The sequence below is a fragment of the Podarcis muralis genome, chromosome 8, assembly GCF_964188315.1.
Source record: "Podarcis muralis chromosome 8, rPodMur119.hap1.1, whole genome shotgun sequence".
Lineage (NCBI taxonomy): Eukaryota > Metazoa > Chordata > Lepidosauria > Squamata > Lacertidae > Podarcis > Podarcis muralis.
Window position 1 is genome coordinate 28,156,701 of NC_135662.1, and position 24,950 is coordinate 28,181,650.

At 40.4% G+C, this 24,950-nt stretch overlaps 1 protein-coding gene across 5 annotated transcripts; it reads right to left on the minus strand.

The window, feature by feature from the left end:
• Positions 1-893: 893 nt before the first annotated feature.
• CPNE3 (copine 3) lies at positions 894-24,872 on the minus strand. Of its 5 annotated transcripts, none has more exons than XM_028736583.2 (17): positions 24,750-24,872; positions 24,374-24,467; positions 20,700-20,839; positions 20,347-20,526; positions 19,177-19,251; positions 18,442-18,513; positions 16,252-16,335; positions 15,866-15,955; positions 12,999-13,097; positions 11,406-11,492; positions 9,781-9,840; positions 8,571-8,704; positions 7,591-7,645; positions 7,445-7,496; positions 6,377-6,510; positions 5,444-5,680; positions 894-3,555 (listed from the first exon to the last, which is right to left on the minus strand). In XM_028736583.2, the coding sequence occupies exons 3-17, from the start codon at positions 20,829-20,831 to the stop codon at positions 3,433-3,435; spliced, it is 1,614 nt and encodes a 537-aa protein (XP_028592416.2). In that variant the 5' UTR covers positions 20,832-20,839; positions 24,374-24,467; positions 24,750-24,872; the 3' UTR covers positions 894-3,432. The 5 variants fall into 5 exon arrangements, with proteins under 5 accessions (XP_028592416.2, XP_028592415.2, XP_028592418.2 ...); XM_028736582.2 differs by lacking the exon at positions 24,750-24,872 and adding an exon at positions 24,588-24,720; XM_028736585.2 differs by lacking the exon at positions 24,374-24,467 and having other exon boundaries at positions 24,750-24,860.
• Between the last annotated feature and the right edge of the window lie 78 nt (positions 24,873-24,950).

A 24,950-nucleotide genomic window follows, 5' to 3' on the forward strand; every position in this document is an offset into this window, starting at 1 on the left:
TCCCTTGCAGATTTATTCATTTAAGGCATATTTTCCCTGCTCTTAGCACAAGAAAGTTGTGACTTGGAGTGATGTGGTGGCTTGGGCGCCTGCAGGCTCCGCGCTGCCCCAGTCTGCCTGCTGACTCCCCCTCAGCTGTAGGGCGACTGAGGGGAGGATGCAGGCAGACTCCTTGGAGGCCCCACGGAGTGTCCTGCCCCGGGTGGCCCCACCCCTGGGTGCAGGGCACATGCGCCACCCCAGGCGCCTGATCGGCTTGCTCCGCCGCTGACAGCCCCACCCCCTATTGGGCTTCTATGTCAACCCCTCTTCTTTCATTCTGAAGAAACTAAAGTTAGCATAAAGACCCCAAAATCTTTTTTGGAGAAAAAAAGTTGTTGTCAGTTTAGTGCCAGACCACAAGTTTGAAAATCGCTGATCTACAGGAACACAGGACTGTTCATTATGAAATATTGTTGCTAAACTTCATAGTTGTCTGCTCATTTCCCTCTCTTCATTCCAGTTTTCTCTACCACTGATTTGTACTTTGTTATCTCACAGACAAACATTTGTAATTTATGTAGTTAAAAATCCCTGAAAGGCTTGGATTCCAAGCTGCTCCTCCTTCAAGAATGGTAGATTTCCAACCAGTTCCCCAATCTTGCCCCAACAGCCTCTTGCATCATATTCTGCCCCATTGCAAGGGTCCCCCAACACCCAGGAGCAGATTTTCAAGGGGTGGCAGGAGGCTTCAGAGAGAAAAGGAATGAGGGAAGGCTCTTGGAAAGTTAGAATACAAGCTAATTTCTTAAAAGCGCAAAGCAGGGACATTATTTCTATTTTCTGTGAAAGCCACAATAATCAGCAAATGCATATTCAGAGCTTTAAAAGATGACAAAAGACATTAGAACTGCTGAGGGGCATAAGTGGAGTTTAATATACTGTGTTATATGGCATTAAGATAATGTTACACCTGAAGCTAACCTCAAATACAAGAAACTGTATTACACAAGGAATAGTGTTGTGCATAGAAATACCGTACACCGTAAGATATTTTCTTCATAAAGCTATATATTGCTTTGAAAATATACAGGAAAAAGTAGATTCCTTTCGTTACAAAAGCAGCTAATGATCAACTTCCACCACAAGGTGGTGCTAATGCATAACTCATGCTGAAGAGACAAATGGAGGAGATAAAAATAAGCTTTGACATTAAGGAAATACTGTTAATATTTCTGGGGATGCTGCTTTTGGAATATTTTTTTAAATATATATACTGAGTTCTGGTCCACCCCTATTTAGGTCCGGAAGTCCATTACAGTATAAACTTGGCAGATTCAAGCCACACTGTACCTATTAAAGGCCTGTTATGAGATGAGAAATACACAGTACAGAACAGACACTGAATGGACTGGAATGCATGTGGGAAATGGCATCCATATAAGATGCTGTTTTCTCATTCACTTTGAAATGAGATGTGTGAACCATTAACGAAAGTAGACAGGGATGGTTTTTTTTCAGACTTTGCTACAGAATACTGTAGTTATATGGGCATTTGATTCACACAGAGAAAGAAGAATAACTGAATTTCAATTTGGTGATCCTCAAAACTTCTGGACTTTAAAAACACCAAATACAAGGTTGGCTATAATCCACTAAATAGTAATTTCAAAACAACCCTGAATCCAGTTTTGCTTTGCTATCCAGTAAATGAGAAACCATGATGTATATAAAAACTTGCAAAAGGCGACATAACAAAAAATAAAAGTTATCAATGGTCTGAGAACAAGAAACAGTTCAATGTAGTCTATCCACTACAGGAATAAAACATTCAATCAGAGCAACAGCTGATAATTCCAAATACACCACTACTTTTGATTATCCACAGAGTAGATACATTTGATTGAACATAATAAACATCAATCTGACACCCTTGAGTTTTAACATGACCACAAGGCAAAGCATGGCATATGGTTCCTGCCTCAGAGGAATAATGTGCATCTAGACCCTGAACAATCATTTACAGGATGTGGATCTGACCCACACTTTTTCTTACTACACAATTCACAATCATTTTCAGACACCTCAGTCTAATCCATGTCACTCTAGAAGTTAATAAAAAAAGTAAGTGATTCCCCAAAGGCAACAGTGAAGAACGAACAGAATAATCTAATTAGTTCTTGTGCAAAAGGGAAAAACAACAACACAAATTCAATCATTCTGGGCCAACTGTGCTCTAGCACAAATGAGAGGCATCCTAGAACTAGGAGAAGACAGCGTAAAAAATTAAAGTGAAAAAAGAATACAGGTTCAGTAGCATATACACCTCTCTCTATAGACAGCTATAAAATTGAGAAAAATACTCTATCAAGGAAGGGTCCTTCCTCATTGGCACATACTGGGCTTCCTAGTCCACAACAAGTCACATGCTATTACTTTCTAGTCAGATTCTCTAAAAGTCAACTAGCTTCGTAATACAGTGGACGCTTGGGTTGCGAACGTGATCCGTGCAGGATGCACATTTGCAACCCACAGCGGCACATCTGCGAGCGCACGGGTTGCAATTCGGTGCTTCTACACATGCACGGCTGCCAAAACCCGGAAGTAACCCATTCTGGTACTTCCGGGTTTCGGCGGTCTATAATCCAAAAAAACGCAACCTGAAGCATCTGTAACCCGAGGTATGCCTGTATGATATGCAGTCAAAGAAATCCTTGTTAAATTTATATCTTCTGCGTTGCAACTGTTGGCAACATTGCATAAACATGAGATGCTTGATTTGAAAAACAACCAACATGATTTACATCTGAAAGTCTTACTATAGCACATTTCAAGGTACCACTCTATACTCACTTTTCACTGTTTCATAATGATACAAATGTTCATAAATGGCCAAGAAAGACAACATACTAGTCAATTGGGGGTGGGGGGGAGAATGAAGACACACCTTTACACTCTGCCCTGGTCTTGATGCTTCTCTGCAAATGGTTGAACATTTTATATTAAGCTTATGCAAGCTTTGAGCAGCCAAGGCTCTCTTAAAGGAGCAAGTCAAGATGGGTACAGTGCACTGCTTTCAAAGGCACACTAAAGCCCTGTACCTAACTGCAGCTGGAGGCACACTGTGTTTTGTCCTGGGCACTATAAGCAGCCAAAGGGGTGATGGCATGGCAAAAAAGCAAACTTGCATGTTCTTCCTGAAGATGTACATAGTTTGAGAGTTTTGTTAAGTCTAAATAAAGTTTTCAGTCTCACTTGCAATTGACTGTTAAAGCAAAATGGCATCTTTGGCGACCCAGAACAAAAAAAGAAAGAAAGGAGTATCTGAAACAGTTTATGCATTTTATGTGCTGTATCAAAAGGTCCTGTCATCCACCCTGGCCTGTTGACACTGCAGAGGAAGGTGGTGAAGACGTTCCCCACATAAGGAACTGGATACTCAGGGTCAGTTGCTCAGCTCCCATCTTGCTTTGCTGCAGGGTTGTTTGGAGGCTGGAGCTTGAATGTGCTGAAGTAGTTCACCACTTGCTGAGGCACCTCTGCCAGGACACTCTGAGCAAGCGCTTCTTTGGGAGCCTTATTCAAAGGAGAAACAGAGTGAACATCGGAAGTCAAGCAAAGAAAGCACACGATCTAGTCCCTGCTGATTTGGGAAGATCAACTTAAAAGCCATTTCCTTGAACATACACCACACAATGTCAGCCGAAAGTTTACTTGCCCATTTGGTCCCACCATTAATCTGTATGGGGCGACACACTGGATTTTATTATTTCATTAACATTTACTATGAAACCCCTAAGCCACTTGACTAGTTCATACCTATAAAAGCTGGCTGGCTTAATGTAATTTAGATAATCCACAAGATGGTTACCAGATCAACTTAAGACAAGAATATCCAGAGAGAATAACCGTTATGTAATGCCCATAAAAACTGCCACTAGCCAGGGCAGTTAACATGCCATAAAAATTAAGCTGCTGAGGTTGGTTAATGACTGTAATTTCTTCCAGTCTATATAGCCCTAACCTTTCCCTGAAGCATTACTTAACCTGAACTTCTCCTCCAAGGGCATTTCAAGTTCCAAGCATGAGATACTAGGAAAAACAGAGCCTGTTTATAGTAAGTGAATCCTGTTACATGCAGAGTGATAAAGGCAAACTATTAACTACCAAGTTAAAGTACAACCTACAGTGGCAGCGCATTAGAATGTAAGGGATTCCCCCCCCCCCCCGCCCTACGGCAGTTTGCCTAAACAAATAATGAAAAGTAAGGAACATTGATGCCCTAATTTCAGCTTTTCAGCAGGGAGTGGAAATGGAGCATAAAATGTGCAGAAAACCTATTATGAGATTTCACACACAAACAGGTCTTCAGAAAAGGGCTCTCTGGAAAGCAAAGGCATTTTTGCTTTCCAATTTTATTCTACAAATAAAATGACTATAAGTGAAATGATATTTACACAATAGACTGTGTGTCTGAATAGGAAGAGGAAATGTCTGCCTTTTATTTCACTCTGGGGTAACTGATGAGCTTTGCCTTCCATATCATTTGACTGTAATAGGAGCCTTTCTTACATTTAAAAAAAGGAAAATACCCTTCCTTTTGGGACACAATATTCTTTTATCCATGAAATGCACTAGCCAAATGACTCAATTCTTCTGTAATAGGGTAGATTCTCAGCCACAGTTACTAACAGTATCATGTTTAGATCAAACAATTATTCAGAGACCAGAATTACAATCTTTCATCCTGTTTTTGTTTTTCAATTATTTTGCTCACAGGAGGGGCAACGGATACATAAAGTCCCAAGTCTTTATGCAAAGCTTGTTAGGCTGCACAGCCAGTCCTGCAACAATCTGGTTCATATGCAGGCTACATACAGCAGTTGGGTGTCTCCTAAACATCTCAATCAAATCATCAGCTGAAGGTCACAGCACATCCCAGGAGGCCCTCTGGCCTCAGGTTTCTTCACTTTCACACTGCCAGAGGAAATGGTCATTGATAAATTTCTCAGTACAGTCCCACCTAAGAAGGAACATCTAAAGCTGCCATCACACTGGTTCATGAAGCGTCTTCTTTTCCTCTCAACCAACTCACAGTCCAAGATGCTCAAGCAGAGCACTCTGTACTGGTTTATAAGTGGTAGACAATTTTTACTGGAGCACTGTCATTAAAAAAGCCTCTACTTTCCCGTTCCTCATTATATCTCATCATGCAAAAAGCTTCAGACCCTACTTGTTTGTGTGTGTATATAAGATAATTCACATGTATTTAGACCAGCAGCAACTGGCTTTCTGGGAGATTTCCATAGCTCTTCTTGAACTGCAGTCACACAGATCTTTTGTTAACTTTGTAAGCCAAAAATGCCAAAGCTATTGGATCTCACATCAGAACTCCAAGATTTTGGCTGAACCATTCTGCTATAATCTAACAAGCATTAAGGGTGTCATTAGAAACAGTACTTACATTCTGGAACTGTCGAAATGGCACAAATTGAACGATGTCTCTAATAGCAGCCTCTCCTGAAAGAGACCTCAGAGCCCCACTGTCACTGTCAAGGAATTCCATGGCACTGAAATCAGCTCCTCCGACACCAACAATTATAATGGACATGGGAAGCTTAGCTGCGTTAACAATGGCAGATCTGGTCTCATCAAGGTCTGTTATCACCCCATCAGTGATGATCAGGAGTACAAAATATTGCTGTTGAACAATTGGACACCTTGTTAAAACTGAGAACAGAAATAAACTCCTGAAATACAGTAGCAGGTGGCACTGATATAGAGGCACCCTTCTATCAAAGGAAAAGGTTGGTACAGAATGAGATTCATTCAAGGCTCAAAGTCTTTATCAGGGGAACAATTCTTACACAATCCCAGGCCAATTCTATGGATGTATCAACTCTCAGGAGATAATTATCTGACCCCACCAGTGCCTAAAACTGAAGCTGTCTTAAAGTTGAAGCTTTGATTCCACAACAAAACATTTAATTAAGTTTCCTCCATAGGGGTCCACACATGTTAAATGCCCACGTTTTGTGCTTGTCACCAACCCTACTTCTCATCCAGGAGTGCAAAAGTAGATTCTTGCTGCCAACACCACACTTGGCATCAGGCTCAGCAATATAGCCTCCCCTCCCTGCATGAAGGGTCCGGCCCCTCAGGGAATCCTCAGGACTTGAACCCACTAGCTCCAAAGCCACTGGTGCACCACTCCCAAACACCCCTTTTCAGGGCTTGCTGCCCTCCCCACCTCCACATTAGTAGTGCTCCTCTCTCTGAGCAGATAGACACCTACATGGTATCTTTCCCACCATCAATGTCCAGGGAGCGGGGTTGGATTGCCCTCCAATAAATGATGAGTAAGAGCATGCCCATTTAGAAATTACAAAGGACTTACAGAAGCTGTTTTTTGCTGTGTAGCTGCAGCAGCAAACCTAGCCATGTGATTTATTATTGGAGAAAAGTTGGTGGGCCCATACAATCTTACTTGAGGAAGGCAGGCCCGATATGCATCCACAATGCCTTGGATTCCTGGGGAAGTTAAGTAAACATTCTTCACTACATTTCAATATTAGCATCTCTTCCACAGCTTTAATGACACTCTAGTGTACTGAAGCTTCAGTAAGCATATATAGATACATAAATAAAAGGGTGTCCTTATGGAAGAATTTGTCAGATTCAAAGCCCCATACTGCTGCTTATCTCAGGCATATAAGGGTAATTGGCCTAGCTAGCAGAATAGCGTATGAAACTTAAGATTCCAATAGTGTGGTGATGGGGCAGGGGGTGGGGGATGCTGAGGTTTACAGGACAGTAATTAAGACTTGGGATCTTTGAGGCTAAACGGACAATACCTCTCTTAGAGGAGGTTCCTTTCAGATTAGCAAGTATGGCCTCAAACATAGCAGCACAGAGAGAACAGAATTACTATTAACTTCAAGTTCTTGCAGTGGGTAGTAAACACACTCTCATTTCAATTCTTTCTTCCACAAGTACTAATTAGACAGAATGAAACTTGGGAAGAAAATGTAACCTACCCAGGCCTCTCATTTATGTGACAATTTTAATAAATAATATCTTCCCCTATCTTCATTTTGGGTTAAGACCTGACAGCTTTGATCAGATTTATTTCTTCCAGCTGACATTTCTTTCAATTATACAATGTTAACGAACCACTGTTTATGCGCTGTGTAACTTTTTAGTTACCTGATTTTATTCTCTCTGCTGGGAATTTTTAGGACACAAGTTGTTACTTGTGATATTGTCATTTTGGGATATTGTATTTTAGCATTTAATGATTGTGTGCCCCCTGACAGCGTTATATAAATATAGCAAATTTAAAAAATAATGGTGCTGGTTCAAAAACCTACAAACTGAGCTATTGTCACCTTGCTATGACCTACAATAAACCTAGAAATGCCAGGACATTCTTTAACAACCGTAACTTAAAATTTTTCAAACTTACCACTGCAGAATGGGTTTGATGGGTTAAAATTTAATGGAAACTCATGTGACACCTGTAAATATATGGAAGATGTTCCAATTATTTTATAGGTCCATTTCTAATCGGGCAGGTTTGTTGGTTTATTTTACAAAATTGTTTCACCTTACCTGGTAAGAGGGAGGAATCTGAGCTCCAAACCCAAAAGCTGGGAACATCTTATCTCTATAAAAGCAATTTAGAGCAAACCATTATAAACAAGTCACTGTTCTACATTCTTTCACCAAATAAAAGCATAAATCTCTTGCTTGCACTGCTATTAAATGCTAAAGTCACTTTCATGACCACAAAGTTCCCTGAGGGAAAATTTCCCATCCCCATCTCTCCCCAGCAGATCCCCTTTTTCCAGGAGGGATCCCCTGACCCTCTGGAAAGGCTTTCTAGGTGAGCTGAAAGACAAAACCAATTAAATCAGCCAGCTACACTGGTGATTTGTAAAACGTGACAAAACAGTACCATCAGCTATCTGCAAAATAAAACACAATCCATTCAGAGCAGGATCTGTAGTAAAGTGGTACCTCGGGTTAAGTACTCAATTTGTTCTGGAGGTCCATTCTTAACCTGAAGCACCACTTTAGCTAATGGGGCCTCCCGCTGCCGCCGTGCCGCTGGAGCACGATTTCTGTTCTCATCCTGAAGCAAAGTTCTTAACCCGAAGTAATATTTCTGGGTTAGCAGAGTCTGCAACCTGAAGCGTACGTAACCCGAGGTACCACTGTACAATCTTCATATATTGTCAACATAATTACTCTAATGTTATAATTATTAAACCTAATGTTATGTTATAATTCATTAGGTGCTAGAACTGAACTGCCAAGTCTAGACAAAATTTGCACTTCCCTTCACCAAGAGAATATACCAATGAGACACATTCTGTTCTAACACATCTACATTGCTCAACAAAGTCGGGACAAAAAGAAACCAGAACTCCACACCTTTCCGGAGAAAAATGAGCAGATTTTTTTTTGGGGGGGGGCTGTTATTATATATATATATATCTATATCTGAGTTATGTCATAATCCTAAATGTGAGTGCTTTAATTTTAATATACAAAAGCATATTGAGAACAAGACTAGCAGAGAAACTTACGTATCGTAGTCCTGAATGACCATCCCAACAGACCAAATGGCAGTCAGGTATTCATTCACGCCATTAGGGCTGATGTAATGTAGGGAATCTGGGGAGCGAGGATCTCCATTCGAGCCAGTAAAGTCAATGCCAACCTGTCGAAAGATGCAGACATCACTGAGGTGAATATTACTTTCTGCTCAGAATTGTACTAGCACTGCTGTATTTTTAGGACCCGCCCTATTTTTCTGATCCTAAGTTGTTTTAAATTGTATTTAATGCTGTATTTTAAACTGTTGTAACCTGCCCTGGGACCTCAGGGTGAAGGGCAGAATAATATTCATAATCTTAACAACAACTACTTTAAAAACTGGGTTGGTCAGGGAGAACCTAAGAGACATCAAGGCTGAGGAAACATGCAATTTACTTAGTTTTAGTTTTGCTGTTGAACTAACAAACAAGCATAGAATGGACCAAGCTGAGTGAAACATGATTATTGTGGCACAAATCTCAATTACTCATTTGACTGAATAAGCCTTCCCTCCAGCCACTGTTCTAAACCTAAAAATTACTGGGAGCACCTTCCTAGAAAATCAGGCTAACCTTTCTCACGAAGTTGTTGCAATGATAAAATAGGAATGGGGGGATGAGAGCTGTGTTTGTACTGTTGTACTGTTTTATTGTTGTTAGCCGCCCTGAGCCCGGCTTCGGCTGGGGAGGGCGGGATATAAATAAAATTATTATTATTATTATTATTATTATTATTATTATTATTATTATTATTATTATTATTATTTTAAAGGATGGCAGAATTTAAAAAGCCATACTAAATAAGGATCTAGAGTTGCCCACTCCTGCTCTAGCTCCTGCTCCTGTGGGGATTTACAGCAACTCCTGATCCTAACCAACAGTTTTCACACAAATCAGGTATTCTTTTTTTTTACTTTTCTAAAGTACAGATCCTCCTTGACTGCAAGCCTCCTATACCTCAACTTCCCTCCCCCATTAGGAGGGAAGCACGAACATATTCCACACCATGCACGTTCTATATGCTTCCTCACCCACAGTGCTTAGTAGCTTTCAAGCCAGCGGTTCATATCGCAGCTAGTTCTGGTTAGGATCTTTATTATAATCCAGTCTTTGGTTCTGGTGCAACAACCCCACACGATTATTCTCAAGCGGATTTGGTCCCCTTTCTTCTCTTAAAAGAGCTGAGCTACAGCTTACTTACAGTAAAATTCAGCTGGCACCCTCCCATGATGTAGTCAAGGAAAGTACACTCCATTATAATCTGCAAAAAAAATCAATCATCAAAGCACTCAGTGATACACTCAGGAACATAGACCTATAGGATAAGGCAATTACCGACGCACCTAGTTTTTGGAGGAGGAAAACAAGAAAAAAAAAATCTGAATCTCAGAAGCCAGAACAGCAAGAGGGATCGCTGCGCAGTGAAAGCAGCAATCCCTCTTGCTGTTCTGGCTTCTGGGATAGCTGCGCAGCCTGCATTTGCTCCATATGACGCACACATATTTCCCCTTACTTTTTAGGAGGGAAAAAATGAGTCTTATAGAGCAAAAAATACGGTAATTGGTTTGGTTTCAGAACACAGTGCCACCCCTACAGTCAATGCTGAGCCCTTTAGCCATCAGCATGGGTTTTCAACTTGGCGTAGGGGGGCAGAGGAGAGAGAGAGAAAAAAATATTTGCAATGTTTGGCAGAAGTGGCAATAATGTTAATGAAGAGATGGACTTAATATACAAGCTAGATGATTGAGACAGACAACCACAGTTCAATAGAAGTCCACTGCAGATGCAGCACCATGCATGAATAAATCCTGACATCACAGGACATAATGGTCTGTCCACCTGCCCATACTCAGATTGTGTTTCCATATACTTCTAGATCATGATTCAGTGCTATGCAGATGAGCTTCAATGAGTCTGAATTAAGCACTGAGAAAACAAACTCCCCACTCTCATCTTCTCCTACTGCTCGGCCAAGACCAGTTCTGAAGAGCTTAGTTTTGCTTTTAAAGAGTCTTGGTTTAGCATTACAGAGAGTGTATACTCACACATACAGTGCACTCAGAGCTTGTATTTCTTGACAGAGTGAAGAGGGAGGGAATAGGTGGGCATATGATACTGGCCGAGGACTGAGCACACTAAAGGAAGTGGCTGTGTGCTTTTGCGTGAGCATGCTGAGAAACACTTCTCAAGTGGTTTCATTTTAAAAAAATATAGACACAGCTCTTCCTCTAAATGATACCACAGTTGTTCACAATACAAAACACAATGCAATAAAAGTATGTGCTCCTATGTTGTGCAGGGATCAATAAGACCTATTATTTGTTCTACAGTGGTACCTCCTGTTGCTAACAGGATCCGTTCCGGAGGCCTTGTTGTATCCTGAAGATTTAATAACCGAAGGACTGCTTCTGCTCATGCGCAAGCGACAAACCCACTTCCGGGGTTGCCGCGTTTGCAACCCGAAGATTATGTTACCCGAAGGTAACATAACCCGAGGGTCCACTGTACTATGCATCAACTTTTGGCTATTTAAAGTAATTCTATATTGACGGATTGTAGATTTGTTAAAAATAAAAAGAGCATTGGCAAGCAGTACTAGTTTATTCTATTTAGTATTTAGAAGTTTAACACCCTAGCCCTGACTAATGGAACAATCCAGAGACATATTTTAAGTACAGTTAGCTGTCTAAATCCCAGTGGATATCTATGGATGCCTCATTTTCTCAAGACTGCGGCCCATGCCTTTATGCTGGGATGATACAATGTCAAATGTGATTATTACTGCTGTAAACTTAACAACCGAATGAGAAAAAATTTGATACTGACCTCACAATGTTTAACACTCACAATGCCTGAATTTCTGTAGCTTTTCTTCTTTTGCCTCTTCTTCTCATTGATGCATTCAAATTCAGCCTACAAAATAGCAGCAGGGCAAAAATTGCACATATTAAGACTGATATCCTAAGCATACTTACTTCAAAGTTTACAGAACTTGAGATAGTCCGGGACCCTTTAGCAATATTACATTCTGCCACTTCTAGATTTGGTCTATTTGCAGCAAGGAATGGTTTAGTGTTATGAAAAAACAGCTTGTAAGTTCCCCACTTTCTCTCCAGCACAACTGCAAGGAAGTAAGCAGAAGCTTTTTGTCTACCAGTCACAGTTTGATGCTGTGCATGTTTATTCTTAAGTATGTTTTAGGAGTGGGATGCAGGTGGCGCTATGGTCTAAACCACTGAGCCTCTTGGGCTTGCTGATCAGAAGGTCGGCGGTTCGAATCCCCACGTGAGCTCCCGTTGATCAGTCCCAGCTCCTGCCAAACTAGAAGTTCGAAAGCACGCCAAAAAGTACAAGTAGATAAATAGGTACTGCTCTGGCAGGAAGGTAAACACCGTTTCTGTGCGCTGCTCTGGTTTCGCCAGAAGCAGCTTAGTCATGCTGGCCATAGGACCCTGAAAAACTGTTTGCAGACAAAGGCTCCCTCAGCCTGTAAAGCGAGATGAGCGCTACAGCCCCAGAGTTGTCTGTGACTGGACTTAATTGTCAGGGGTCCTTTACCTTTACCTTTTTTATGCTTTAGGAAAACAAGTCAACTTCAAAACATAGTTGATCTATAGTTTGTTCAGGTTCAGACATTAATAACAACTATGTGGTTAGTTCAAAACAAACCAAAACTTGTGTTTCCTTCCCTAAAGCTGTGCTAAAAGAGAGGGGAAGGGAGCTGTGCATGTATTACTTAAAATAATAATAATAATAATAATAATAATAATAATAATAATAATAATAATAATAATAATATATTATTTATACCCTGCCCATCTGGCTGGGTTTCTCCAGCCACTCTGGGCAGCTTCCAACAGAACACCAAAATACAATAACCTGTTAAACATTAAAAGCTTCCCTAAACAGGGATGCCTTCAGATGTCTCCTGCAATGTGGATTTGCACAGTTTTCCTTAAAAGTTGTTCAGAAGCTGCAACTGCTGCAGCCTGTTATCAGATACAACCATATAGGATCATGTCACTCTGATTCTGAAGGCACTACAATGAAACACTAAACTTGGAGTACAGAAGCTTTATGGAACACCTGTCCCAATACTTGCCACCCTAAACCTTAAGATCAGCTGAAGAGAGTCCTTGTTCATGGTCCCACCACCTTGTGCAGCAGGTAGGACCGTGAAACCTGATGGTACAGATTGGAGTTAAGACCTAGTGTTGTTGTTTTTACAAGTTGTATGAATCTGTGTTCTATTTTATAGTATTATTATTAAAGCTGTATGTTGTGCTGTAATCCATCGAATACTCATCTGAAGGAAGGCCATGCATAAAAACTCTAATAAATAAGGAAGGGCCTGTATAGAAGAGAAAGTGGATTGCCTAAGGCTACCAGTGAGGTAGGGAGGGAAGTAAAAGAACTTACTGGTGAATGTCGTGACGCTTCCTTCAGTTTTGATAGTGTGGTCTGAAAGGTCCCTATGAGATCATGGGACCCATCACTGTCATAATCATAGCACTCAACCTAAAAAAGAAGCATTCTTTGTTAACCCAGTATGTTGTGGTTACAGCACTGGCACCATGTAATTTGACAGAGCAAAAGAGAAGAAATCGTGTGCTTCAGGCTTTTGCCACTGCTGAGTATCAGTCCCAAGATAATTAGGCAGGCAAGACTAAAATGCAGCAACAGTGACCTACAGAGCCAAAACTGTAGTTTCACTGAAAATACGAAGCATGCGTAATAATTGTTTTATGGCTCCAACTTCAAATGCCACTTATGTGTACAATGTGTATTTCACATTTATTTTAAACAATTCTAGTTACTTTTAATTATACCTCACACTGATGTTCCTTGGGCCCATTGCCAATCCTACTCAAGTATGGCAAGAGCATCACCGTATTAGGTTAACACACATGCACATGCACCCTCCATCAGTGCAAACAGCATGCAGACACTGCTATGACCAAGGAGAATCTGTGAAACAGATTTTCATGTAATGACAGCACACAGAATTAGAGTAAAGCTGAATTCAAGGGTAAGGAATAAGACCAAAAACTTATCGTTCAGTATGAGCTCTTAAGAACATTGCCAAATTTTGCATTACTATAGCTATATTTCATCTTATTAAGAAGTTGATGTTTAACCCAATATACTAACAGTTGATACAGCCTTCTCAAGCTTGCTCTTGTTTTTGTGAGATATTCACATTTCCCACCCACAACAGAACTAATGAATGACTACATGTCTGCTCCTAGTAAGAAAAGCCTTCAATGACTCACTTCAACACACACACTTCAGGGGGAAATGTAATGAGATATCAAAGCAAGTTGTTTGTGTATTATAACTGAATACACAAACAGCCATTTTAACACAGAGAAAGGCACTTGTGATGGATAGAGCTTGAAAAATGATTTTACTTACTATAATGAAATAGCCAGTTACATAAGACACTGTGTGCATAAAGTATTAAAGCATTGTTTGATCAGTCATTATAGTATAAAATGTTTTCCCTTATTCATTACAGCAAAGTAGTTTCATTTTAAATGGTTTTCCATAAGGTTGCAAGATTCTGTTTCACCTTTTTCTATTTCCTCAGGAAGATGTAACATGGCAGGCCAGATTTTGATTATAATGGCACAGACCTGCATGCATATGAGGTTTTTCTGTATTCCGTTTGCACCAAAAAAGTTAAAACAGTTTATTAGAAAACTGCATTTTAGCTCATGAAGGGGCAAAAATAAACCAGCAGGGGTTGAAATTTACTTTGCTGCAGAATTAGAATACAAAACATAATCATTACATATAGAAACATACAGAAACAAACTAGCAGTGTTTTTATCATTATGAGAATAGATGGTGAACATATGAATGAAGGGGCAATCCTTTGGCCGGGGTGGGGTGGGGTGGGGGTGAGGTCCAAGAGGCCAGTTTGTTTTGCAGATCACCCTCTCTATGGGCATAGAGACCAAAAGCCTAAGTTTACAAGCTGACATGGAGAAGACTGATGGCAGCAGATAAGGTTAATTAAAAGGGAGTTCTGTAGGTGGCTTGGGATCCAAAGTCTTCCTATGTCCTTGATATGCACCCAGGATGGCAAGTGGAGGGTGGGGTGGGGGTGAGGCGGGGGCTAAGTGCATCAGCTACACTCCAGACATGCACACCTTTTACAAGACCAGTAGGGCTTGAGATCTGGTGACTTTACAGGATTGCTGTGGGGCCGGCTACTAGGTCATGATGAAATGAGCATTAATGAGCTGCAGAAAACACCCTTCATCAATGCAAGTTAAAGAGAGGAAAAGATTATCATAATAAAGGCAAAAGGGAACAAACAAGGACAAACCACAGCTTAAAGTATTATTAGGCGACTCTTGGGTTACAACCACAGTGCTAACACTAGATTTAATGAAGCTATGAATGCTGGGTAAAACACAGCTTTAAGAATGCTTCTTTCTTAAAGCTTAGTTAAACAATTTACTTTACAGGCACCACACCCATTCTATAGAATTCTGTAGTCCAGTAAGATATTTGATCTTTAGAGAAGCATGTTAAGTGTACGCAATGTGTTTAAGCAAAAAAGAAGGAAGTCCCATTTAACAGCTCAGGTATATTCTCTCCACATCACGGTATTCAAACACCCAGTAGCTGCTATTTCTGCTACTGCCAACAAACTTCTACACTTTCAGAAAAGGATCATACCGACAGCTCACTTGTAGCCCATATAACACACAAAAATGTAATTGTAAATATTGAGGGTGGAATTCAACATGGCACTTAGGGAATCATTCTATCAGAGCAAGTATTTCTGCTTGCCTGACAGAATGGTTTTTCCCTCTCCTCTCCCTGCATCCTGTTCTGGGGGTTTTTCCTGACCCTCCAGAGCAGATTTGGGAGAGGCCCAGAGGCACAGGGAGAGAAGAGAGGGTGGGGAAGGCCCTGTTGTTCTATCAGAAGTCCTTGGACTACCTTCCACTAGAGGGACTGGGTAGATGAATCTGGCCCTGAACAGATTTTTAAAAAATAGTTTTTGAGTCTGTTCACATGACATGCTAAGCCAAATGTTGACTTAGCAAGAATACTCATAGCTGCTCTGCTCCTCTCCAATTTTTTTTGCTGCGACTGAGCTAAGGCAAACTTGGCATGTTATCTGAACCAGGACTTAAGTTTAAGCAGTCTCCTCACTAACCATGGACTGCAGCCAAGAATAAACAATGTTTGGGCTTAGTATGGCATGTGAACCAGGCTCACATTTAGTTTTAAATTCTCATTCTACTTCCTCATCCTTTATACATTACCTTGATCGTTTTATCCATATCTCCGTAACACAAAGAGTTGAGAGAGATTTTAAATGGCCTCCATACGGGATTCAAGTTATTTTTAATAACCTAAATAAATACAAAATAATAATTGTTAAAATATTATTAAGGTTGTGGGTTTTTTGCATTAACCATCTTTTTATAACTTTGGCTGTTCCAACAACTATCGCTAATCCTATCCTTGGAGCTTCTCATACATATCACAGTAGGATAGGATGCTGCCTGATACAGTAGCTTTCAAATTTCTTTCTGAAAGTGCTATAGTTATAGAAACCAGTAGTACCTCACAAAAACAGAACTAAACGTATTAAAATAGGCAATGAGTCAAATCAGCCCACTTCATAAAAGAATGAGAACCACCTTACTTCTGTTCTGTGCACCATCACCCAGTTTCCTTCAGAAGTCTGCTTGTGGAACTCCAAATAAGGATCAGATTTTCCAAAGAAATCCTGCAATTAAAACATAGGCTATTGCTTCAAAATTGTCTTTAGAGAATGGGGTTGCTTTTTTTTTTTTTTTTTTTTTTTGCAAAAATCAGGCTGCAGAGCAGAAAGAAGAAAAGCAGGGCTAATTCCATCGGTTTTTTAGATAGTGCACCTGCCTCTGGCCCTGCCTTCAACTGTCACCTAACGGAAACCATTCCATTATGCTAACTGAATTGCTGCCATCCTGGCTGGTCATTATAAGAACAGTAACTTTAAGAACTGATGTCTTTTTTTTTTCCTTCCTCCCTTTTTCCTTGTGTGTCATGACTTTTAGATTGTAAAAATGAGAGCCTGGACTATTTTATTACTGATATTCATAAGCTGCTTTGGAGTTTTTTCAGCTAAATAATGGGGTGAAAGTCCTTTAAATAAACTTTGCACTACATTACTTCCTGTTCAAAACAGACACCACCTATATGCCAAGTACAAACATGCAGTTCACTTCCTCTTTTCCACCAGCGCTGCACATACATGCACGGTTGCATTCAGATTATTAATCCCTCCTTGGGAAATTCAGTGAATGCAAATCTTTGCAACTCCAGTCAGAACAATGGTAGTGGTTAAGTATTTCTGGACTTCCGGGTTAGCGCCATCGCCTAATGGTGGATTCCCTCCGAGCTCCGGAGGGAATCAGCTCAGCAGGGGTCGGGTCCTGCCGTGCCGGTGACGCGGGGACCCTTAAAAACCACTAGAGGGGGTTTTGGGACATTACAAGAATGGCTGTAAGTGGAAAAATACTCATTGAGCTGAACAGGACTTTTTATCTCCTGGGAAAGCTTCAAGAACAAAGCAATATTTTGACTACAAGGGCCTCTACACTGAATGAGACAGTAAATAAATTTACTGAAATTGGAAGGGACTTGACTCAAGTTTTTGTTCCTGAACAAAAAATCCTTGTAGCGGAATCAAAAGTTTTTGCAGCTGAGCAGGAAGAGAAACCTGAGAAATGTGATAAAAGGGAACAAGAGATACATGATGATCTGGAAGGGAATGAAGGAGGAGTTACAACGCTGCAGAAGATCAAGGAAGGCCAGAGGCCTGTTAGGAAGGACATAAAGAATAACAAGAATTGGATGATGAAAATTTGGTTTGAATTGGATAAGGAAGATTGGAGAGATCTCCTGATGTGGAGATCTGAAGACCTATGGATTACAAATTTGATCAAGATGGAAGTTGGAGCATTTGGGACATTCAGACTCAAAAGGATTAAGAAACAAGATTTGAGCTCTACTTTTAGATACAGAGGTCTGGATGGAAGAAAAATGGACATTTTCGAGATAGAGCTTCTCCGAGATTTGGTGCTTGGTATAAAGGACTATCAAAAAAACCGGCAAAGAGGAACTGAGAGAGAATTAAGGGCCTTGGATGTGAGGTCTCCAGGCTGACAGCAGATAAGACTGATGGACATTGGGGATCGAAACCGGGAAAGGGGGGTTGGAGTTTGGGAATCCAAAGGGTGTACAATTATATTTTGAATTTTTCTTATTTTTTTATTTTGTTTTGCTATGAGTATAAAAAAGGGGAATTCGTGGAAGGGAATTGGGGTCGACCTTAGAAAAAGATTTTAATGTATAAAGACTGTGGATTATAAGATGAAAGTGGCTATTTAAAATGAACTAAATTGAATAATGAGCTAAATATAATAAGGTCAAAATTAGGGATAAGAACTTGTTGAACTAAATAAATGGAAATGGAATACAAGAAGGGGAGGTGTGGGGAAGTCTTGGAAAGATGTTATTGAAAATAAGGTTTAAATGGTAAATGTTTCCTTTTTTCTTTCTCTTTTTTCTGGATTTTTTGAAAATTTCAATAAATATGTTATTAAAAAAAAAGTATTTCTGTAGAAGTTCTCTCTCTCTATCCCTCTCTTTCTCTAACAACAGGATCTACTCATCCAGAGCAGGTATTGGGGGGGGTGCTCAGGGGTTGCAGGAAAAAGGAGAGAAACAGCAAATCCTGTTGCACAAACAAGTCAATTCTATTTGGTAGGAGGACAAAGTTGGATTTTGCCCATTGCTCAATATGATTTAACCCCAGATAAATGTGTATAGAATTGCAACCTTGAAGTACCTTGTTGTCCAGTTTCCTTGCTTCAACTTCAAACATGACTACCCGATTATCCTTTACTTCTTCAGCAGTAATCTAAGTAAGCACACAAAGACAACATTGACCATGATAAGATACTGCATTCTAAAGTATGTCATAGAGTTCTTTTATGGGCAGTAGAATGAAACGTATGACAAATGGAGTGCAGTAAAATTTGAAGTAAAATTTATATTTCTATTATTTTTCTATTATTTTCAAAAGCAGTAAGAACATGTTCACAGCTATAAAAAAGAATAGTTTTATAGTAATAAGAAGATGCTCCTTTCTCCCATTTTAGAACATTGAAGGGTTGGCCACAACAGACTCATAATGCCATGAACAACCTGCTTTGAAAGATTTCAGTCAGTTTTCAATTTCTCCAGGTGGCATGTGAGGCTGCTGTTTGAGATACAAAATCTGAAAGATGCAGAACTAGGCATGTAATTGGTTTTTAAATTAAAACTAGCCCCTGCCTTCTGGCAATGAAATTTAAAGTGAAAATTATAGGGGGGGGGGGACCTAAAACAATTAAAATAGGTCTTAATCAATTCACTTATTTCCTAGAAAGTGCATAGGAGCCCAACCTGCATCTCATTAATTTCCACAGAATTTCAGCACACTTAAATTTTGTTTTGACTAAATTCATGTTTCCCTGGGTCATCAAAATCTTTGTCCACAGCGAAATACCAGAAGGGGGAAAAAACATTTGTGTTTTCATACCGTTATTTTTCCTTTTCCTGCAGGTCTGCCATTTTTCAAGAGTAGTGGCCGGGTGAGCGTTTTGCTAGAAACAATCTGTAAAAATACAGAAATATTCAGAAACTCAACAGATTAAGAATTTACCTTGTCTACAGAATTCCATAAATGGTGACTTAGTCAAAGCTCTTAGCAGATGACTAGAAAAAACAGTAACACAACAGGCCAGTTCAGATGCAATTATTTGAGTAATATGCTATGGTTTATTTAACTGATAATTGGCATCGACCCATGCATTAATTTTTATTTTTACAAATTTTTATAAACCACAAGTTCATATAAAATATAAAAAGGCATAGTATAAACTAAAGGTATATTTCAATAAAAACACAAAACACATTATTAAGATCTGGTTGGTGAAGAGTCTCAGGGTTAAAAAGGGTTAAGAAGGAATTCACAGGGCAGGGCATGTCAAGCTAAAGGTTTAGCCCCTGGTAAAGGCTGGCTGAATGGAAGGGAACCACCAAAAGTGCCCCATCAACAGATCTCAGCAATCAAGGCAGAGCGTAAGATGACAGGGTTTATTTTTAACAAAAAATTTTTTGCTGCTTTTGCACATGTAATAATTTTATACATATGGACTCTTAAGATACGTCCAGCCCAAATTGCTCACACAGTCACCCCTCCCCTTTGTTACTTCTATCATGGTTTGTTTAAACCAGTTACCAGTTACATCGTAACTAGAAAACGGAGAATTAATCTTGGTTAAGTAGCCAGAATCTGACTGGTTTCCCAATTTACCTGCAATAGGAAACTGGTTTACACAAATCTGATTTTATGTTCAGGGAATCAGTTTATCCATAGGAATAAGGCAACAAGGAATGATAAACCACAGAGATTAGTTCTTGTAACAATAGCATTTGACATAACATTAGATAAACTGCCTATAAAAGGAAGACAATTTACTATTTCAATTCTTATTGAAAAGCAGAACTTACAAAATGAGAACCTGCAACATGCTATTGTTCCCGCTTTGACCTTTTCTTGGTTTTGCTGGGTGAAGGAACAATACCAGCATGAATGAGGTTTCAGGTCAAATGACATTTCTCAGGGCAGAACCAAATGAACTGTAAATGAAGCAACCAATAAAACTCTCTGAAAGTGAGAGAATATCCATTAGTTATTTTCACCTACCTGCCCCAGTGTGCATTCCAATTCTCCTAAGAAGTCATCATCACTCAGATCAACAGTTGTATTGTCAATGTCAAAAATCCCAAATTTGAGTTTCTGCACCAGCTCAAAATAGTAATCAATTAGGAATCTCTTGGAAAACCTGGGGTCCAAACAGTTCTTGATTCTTTCTGTGCGATCAACCTGTGTATAAGACATTGGGGTGGGGAGAGTTCATCACATGATGTTTCAAAGAAATAAAACTCACTTTTACATCCCAGAACTTGATGTTTCTAAAGACCAAATTAAAACAAAGAGCTAATAGCCAGAAAAGAAACTTTATTAGAAATATTTAATTAAATATCAACTTACTGTACCTCATACCACTGTTGTCCACTTGTGTGCTGAAGCAGCACACACAATGGGTCTGACTTGGAGCCGACATCTTTATCCAGGAGGTTGCTGCAAGAGATGGTTAGCTCCACCTTTGTTACACATTGCGCTGCCATCTGCCTCACTGGATGGGAAGCAAGCAACAAGTATACTTAACATTGGGGTCATTTTAACAGCTCACAGTCCGAATCCAACACAGATTTAAGCACAGCCCACTGAAGCAGGATTGTGGCCCAACAGTCATTCAATAAATCATGACTATGGGTATCTTGGGTAGACATGCATCTTCCAGAGCAGAAAAGAAAAAGGTTTCTCTGCTGGCAAGTCAATAGCAGAACTAAGCAGCATAAATCCCTAACCAGCAGGTTAATCATTCACAGATAAACTACCATGAACATAAAAAGCATTCATGTGCAAGATGGATTGCAGTCACTCTCACACAGCAGAAATAATAACTTGCTCAATAGGTTTACCAATCAGCTGTACGTGTGCATATACACCTACCAACCAAGGAGAAAACATCATGCATTCAGTGAAATGAGCTCTAGTTTACAAAAGTTGATGCCACAGCAGTGCAGTCTGCAGGTACTACTCAGAAGTATGTCCCACTGACTTCAATGTGACATTTCCAGGTAAGTGTATATACAATTGCATCAATATATTTAAGACACTTATCTTATACTGTAGACACATAAAGTTACCTAAACTCTGGTACTTTACAGCAACACTGTAGAAGAGTGATGTGATGAATCACACTTCTGGGTGTAGGCCAAAAGCCTCTTTTTTAAATAGTTTGTCATTCCAAGGATTCTCAGACTTTATAATGGGCCACACTAAACCATGCATTCAAGCTCTTTTAGACATGGTAGGACTGAACTAAAGTTGAGACAAACATTTTTTGACTGCCAGGATAATATTTTTTTTTTTACAAAATTTAAACAGCCCTTCAGCTTGATGGATTTCAAGGCAATCCACAACAACAACCAACACAATGTTATAAAACATCACACTTTGTTACTAACCATAAAACTGAGAGGCAACAATAACTATAAAAGCAAAGGAGGTAGTCAGAGCAATTTAAAATGCCTGGGTAAACAGATATGCATTGACTTGGTGCCAGTAACAACCACAATGGTAGAGGCTCCAGCCCATGAAAGTTTATGCCACAATAAAGTCATTTGTCCTTAAGGTGCTCAAGATTCTTTGATGTTTCCACTGACTTGCTAGCAAATGTCAACGTGCCCCTTACCTTTACTGCAGATTTAAAGTTGAGCATGTGCTTTCAGCAAAATAGGAAATAAATAGTACAGCTTATCCTAAATGTAAAAGAGGGGAGGGGTTGAAATCTTAGAAAATTGCATTTCATATCAAAGATGGCCTTTCATTCAAAATTTATTTTTTGTTGAGCTTTTTAAAAAGTTTTTAAGTAGGGACCTTGTTATCTCAGATCTCTTCTTTCTCCCTGTATAATGAAACAAGAAAGAACACATGTACTGCTCCTGCTAAAGGCTCTGTAATATTTCATTTTAGTAAATCTGCAATCTGGTGAGAAAAAACAACATCCTAGTTTATGGAACTTTAGGAAAGCTTGGAAGACTTATGTGTTAAATTATCTGCAAACCCACACAATTTCTGGGAGTCCAGTCCATTCCAGATGCTAATGGCACCCTTATTATTTACAGTACGAACATAAACACAACCATGCTGAGTTGAACCAGAATTCCTTTGAAGCCAACTAGATGTCTCAAGAATGCTCAGAAAACAGGACCTGGTGGATGCTAAGGTACAGTGTACTCCAAACAATACTATTATTACTTCTGCACAAGCAATTGTTTCCTAAATAAACAAATGCAGTAAACACACACACTTTTGTCTAGAAAATGGAACTACAAGAGAAAAGAGCTTACAAACCACTGTTTGAGGGCCAACAAACTAGGCACTGAAAACAGAGCCTGTGCTATGGTTTGCTGTTATGTCTGAATTCATAGACAACTGTCACACCCACAATGCTCTAGTTGTCACACGATAACTACGCGCCCATCCATTTCAACTCAATCATATGCTCAAGGTGTGAATGATTTGCTATACTGATCCTCAGGCTTCCCTGGGCATATGCTCCCCAAATGTGTAGGGAATTACACATGATAATCATATAAAGTTATCACTTTGTGTGGCAATTGTTTGCCACAGCTACACTGATGTGTTTCTCATAGCAGAAATGCAAAGCATATTAAGGGAAGGCACATATTACCAAAGACTTGGGGACTTCTATTTATTATTATTATTAATTAAATGTAAATACCATCCTTCATCTGAAGCTCTCAGGGTCGTTCACAAGATAAAAATACAGGATATTTGGCCACAGCTTAACATGTCTGACCTGGAAAAGACCCTGATGTTGGGAAAGATTGAAGGCACAAGGAGAAGGGGACGACAGAGGACAAGATGGTTGGACAGTGTTCTCGAAGCTACCAGCATGAGTTTGACCAAACTGCGGGAAGCAGTGGAAGACAGGAGTGCCTGGCATGCTCTGGTCCATGGGGTCACGAAGAGTCAGACACGACTAAACAATAACTAACATGTCTGACACTTAAGTGTCCTTCACAATTTGCATATTTGATTGTAATCTTTTAAAAATAAGTTTTTTATGCTGTATTTTAAATGTTACTCACTCTAGGACCTAGGGGTGCAGGATGGGGAATAACTCATATTATTCTTTTAAATATACACGATACAGCAGGAAAGACTAGTGCAGCACCAGCAACAATACCTAAAGAGACATGGTGATCTCTGCAAAGAAAACATGAAACAGACCTCATAGCCTTCAGTTCTCCACTGCCATCTTAGCATAGGAGCCACACCCAGTGCAGAACCTACGTTCACCCACCAAAGTTTACCCCACAGGATACACCTTTCACACCTCAATTTGGACTTTCATTCTAGATATGGAACTCAAGGCAGGTATACCACCTTCAAACAAACCCTCACACTTTAACCAAACTATATATATATTACACATCTATATATATTTTTAAAAAGTCAAGGATATTCCTCGAACTTCTTAAGAGACAAAGCCAGTGCTTTTTATATTAAAAAAATGTGCAGGCGCTCACCATTAAGTTGCTACTGTGAGTGCCACACATTTAACATCTGGAGGGGGTGTAAAGGTGCCGGTACTGCATACCCTTCAGTAACCCCCAAGAAAATAAACACTGGTCAAAACAAACATCCGTCTAGGGATCGCTGCTAATTTAAACTGGAAAATCGTCTCGGCTACAGTAACACGTGTGTGTGTGTAGTATCCCTGAGCAATGCAAACATAAGTTAGATGAGATCCGACTTTCATTATATATTCTGGAAACTTTCCAGGCTTCACTGTTACCTGTTCGGTTTAGGAGCTTGTGCTTCAGTTAAACTTCGCCCGCCTCCCTCCCACTCCTTTATCCTACCTTTTGAGCCCGAGAAAAAGGACCTTTTCCTGGGGGGGGGGGGGGATGGGGAGCAAACGGGCAGGATCCAAATGCTAGAAAACATCTTAAATGGATGGCATGACCCAAGTCCCCCCCTCCCCCACCTGGGTTCCCATTTCCACCATTCCTCTCCGAGGCGCAATTCCCACAAGCACAGGCTGCTCCCTCGCTCGCCCCTTTACACACACCTCAGAGAGGCTTCCTTCTGCAGCCGCTTCCCACAAACGTCCGAAAGGGCGCAGCAGCCCCTCCCTGAGCAGCGGCTCCTCTTCTCCGCAGCGCCTGGGAAGGACCGTAATAATAATAATAATAATAATAATAATAATAATAATAATAATAGGACCGACGAAGCCCTTCCCAGATACTTGAATCTGGGGTGGTGGCACCAACGGCCAGCCTCACCTCAGAACTTGTGTAACCCAAGGAGCTGCGGGCGAAGCGGGCCGTGCGCATGCGTCGGGCACCTCAGAGGACCCGGGGGGAAATAGTAAATAAAACCAATCCTTCTAACCCCCGCCCCTCCCCCAGCACCACGAGAGTCACGTGAGAAGAGGCCGACGCTACCTCGTGACGTCGGCGCGGCGTGAGGACGCCCCTCGCGCGCGGGAAATCCAAAACCGTAGACGACTGGCTGAAGGTCCGCCACGAGGGAGGCGGGGAACCAAGAAAACCTCAGTTTTTGGAGCAAACCCGGCTGCTCTAGGAGGCGGCCACGCGCAACTTCCGGCACGTCGGGGGCCTGGGAAAGAGAGCGTTTCCGGCGCG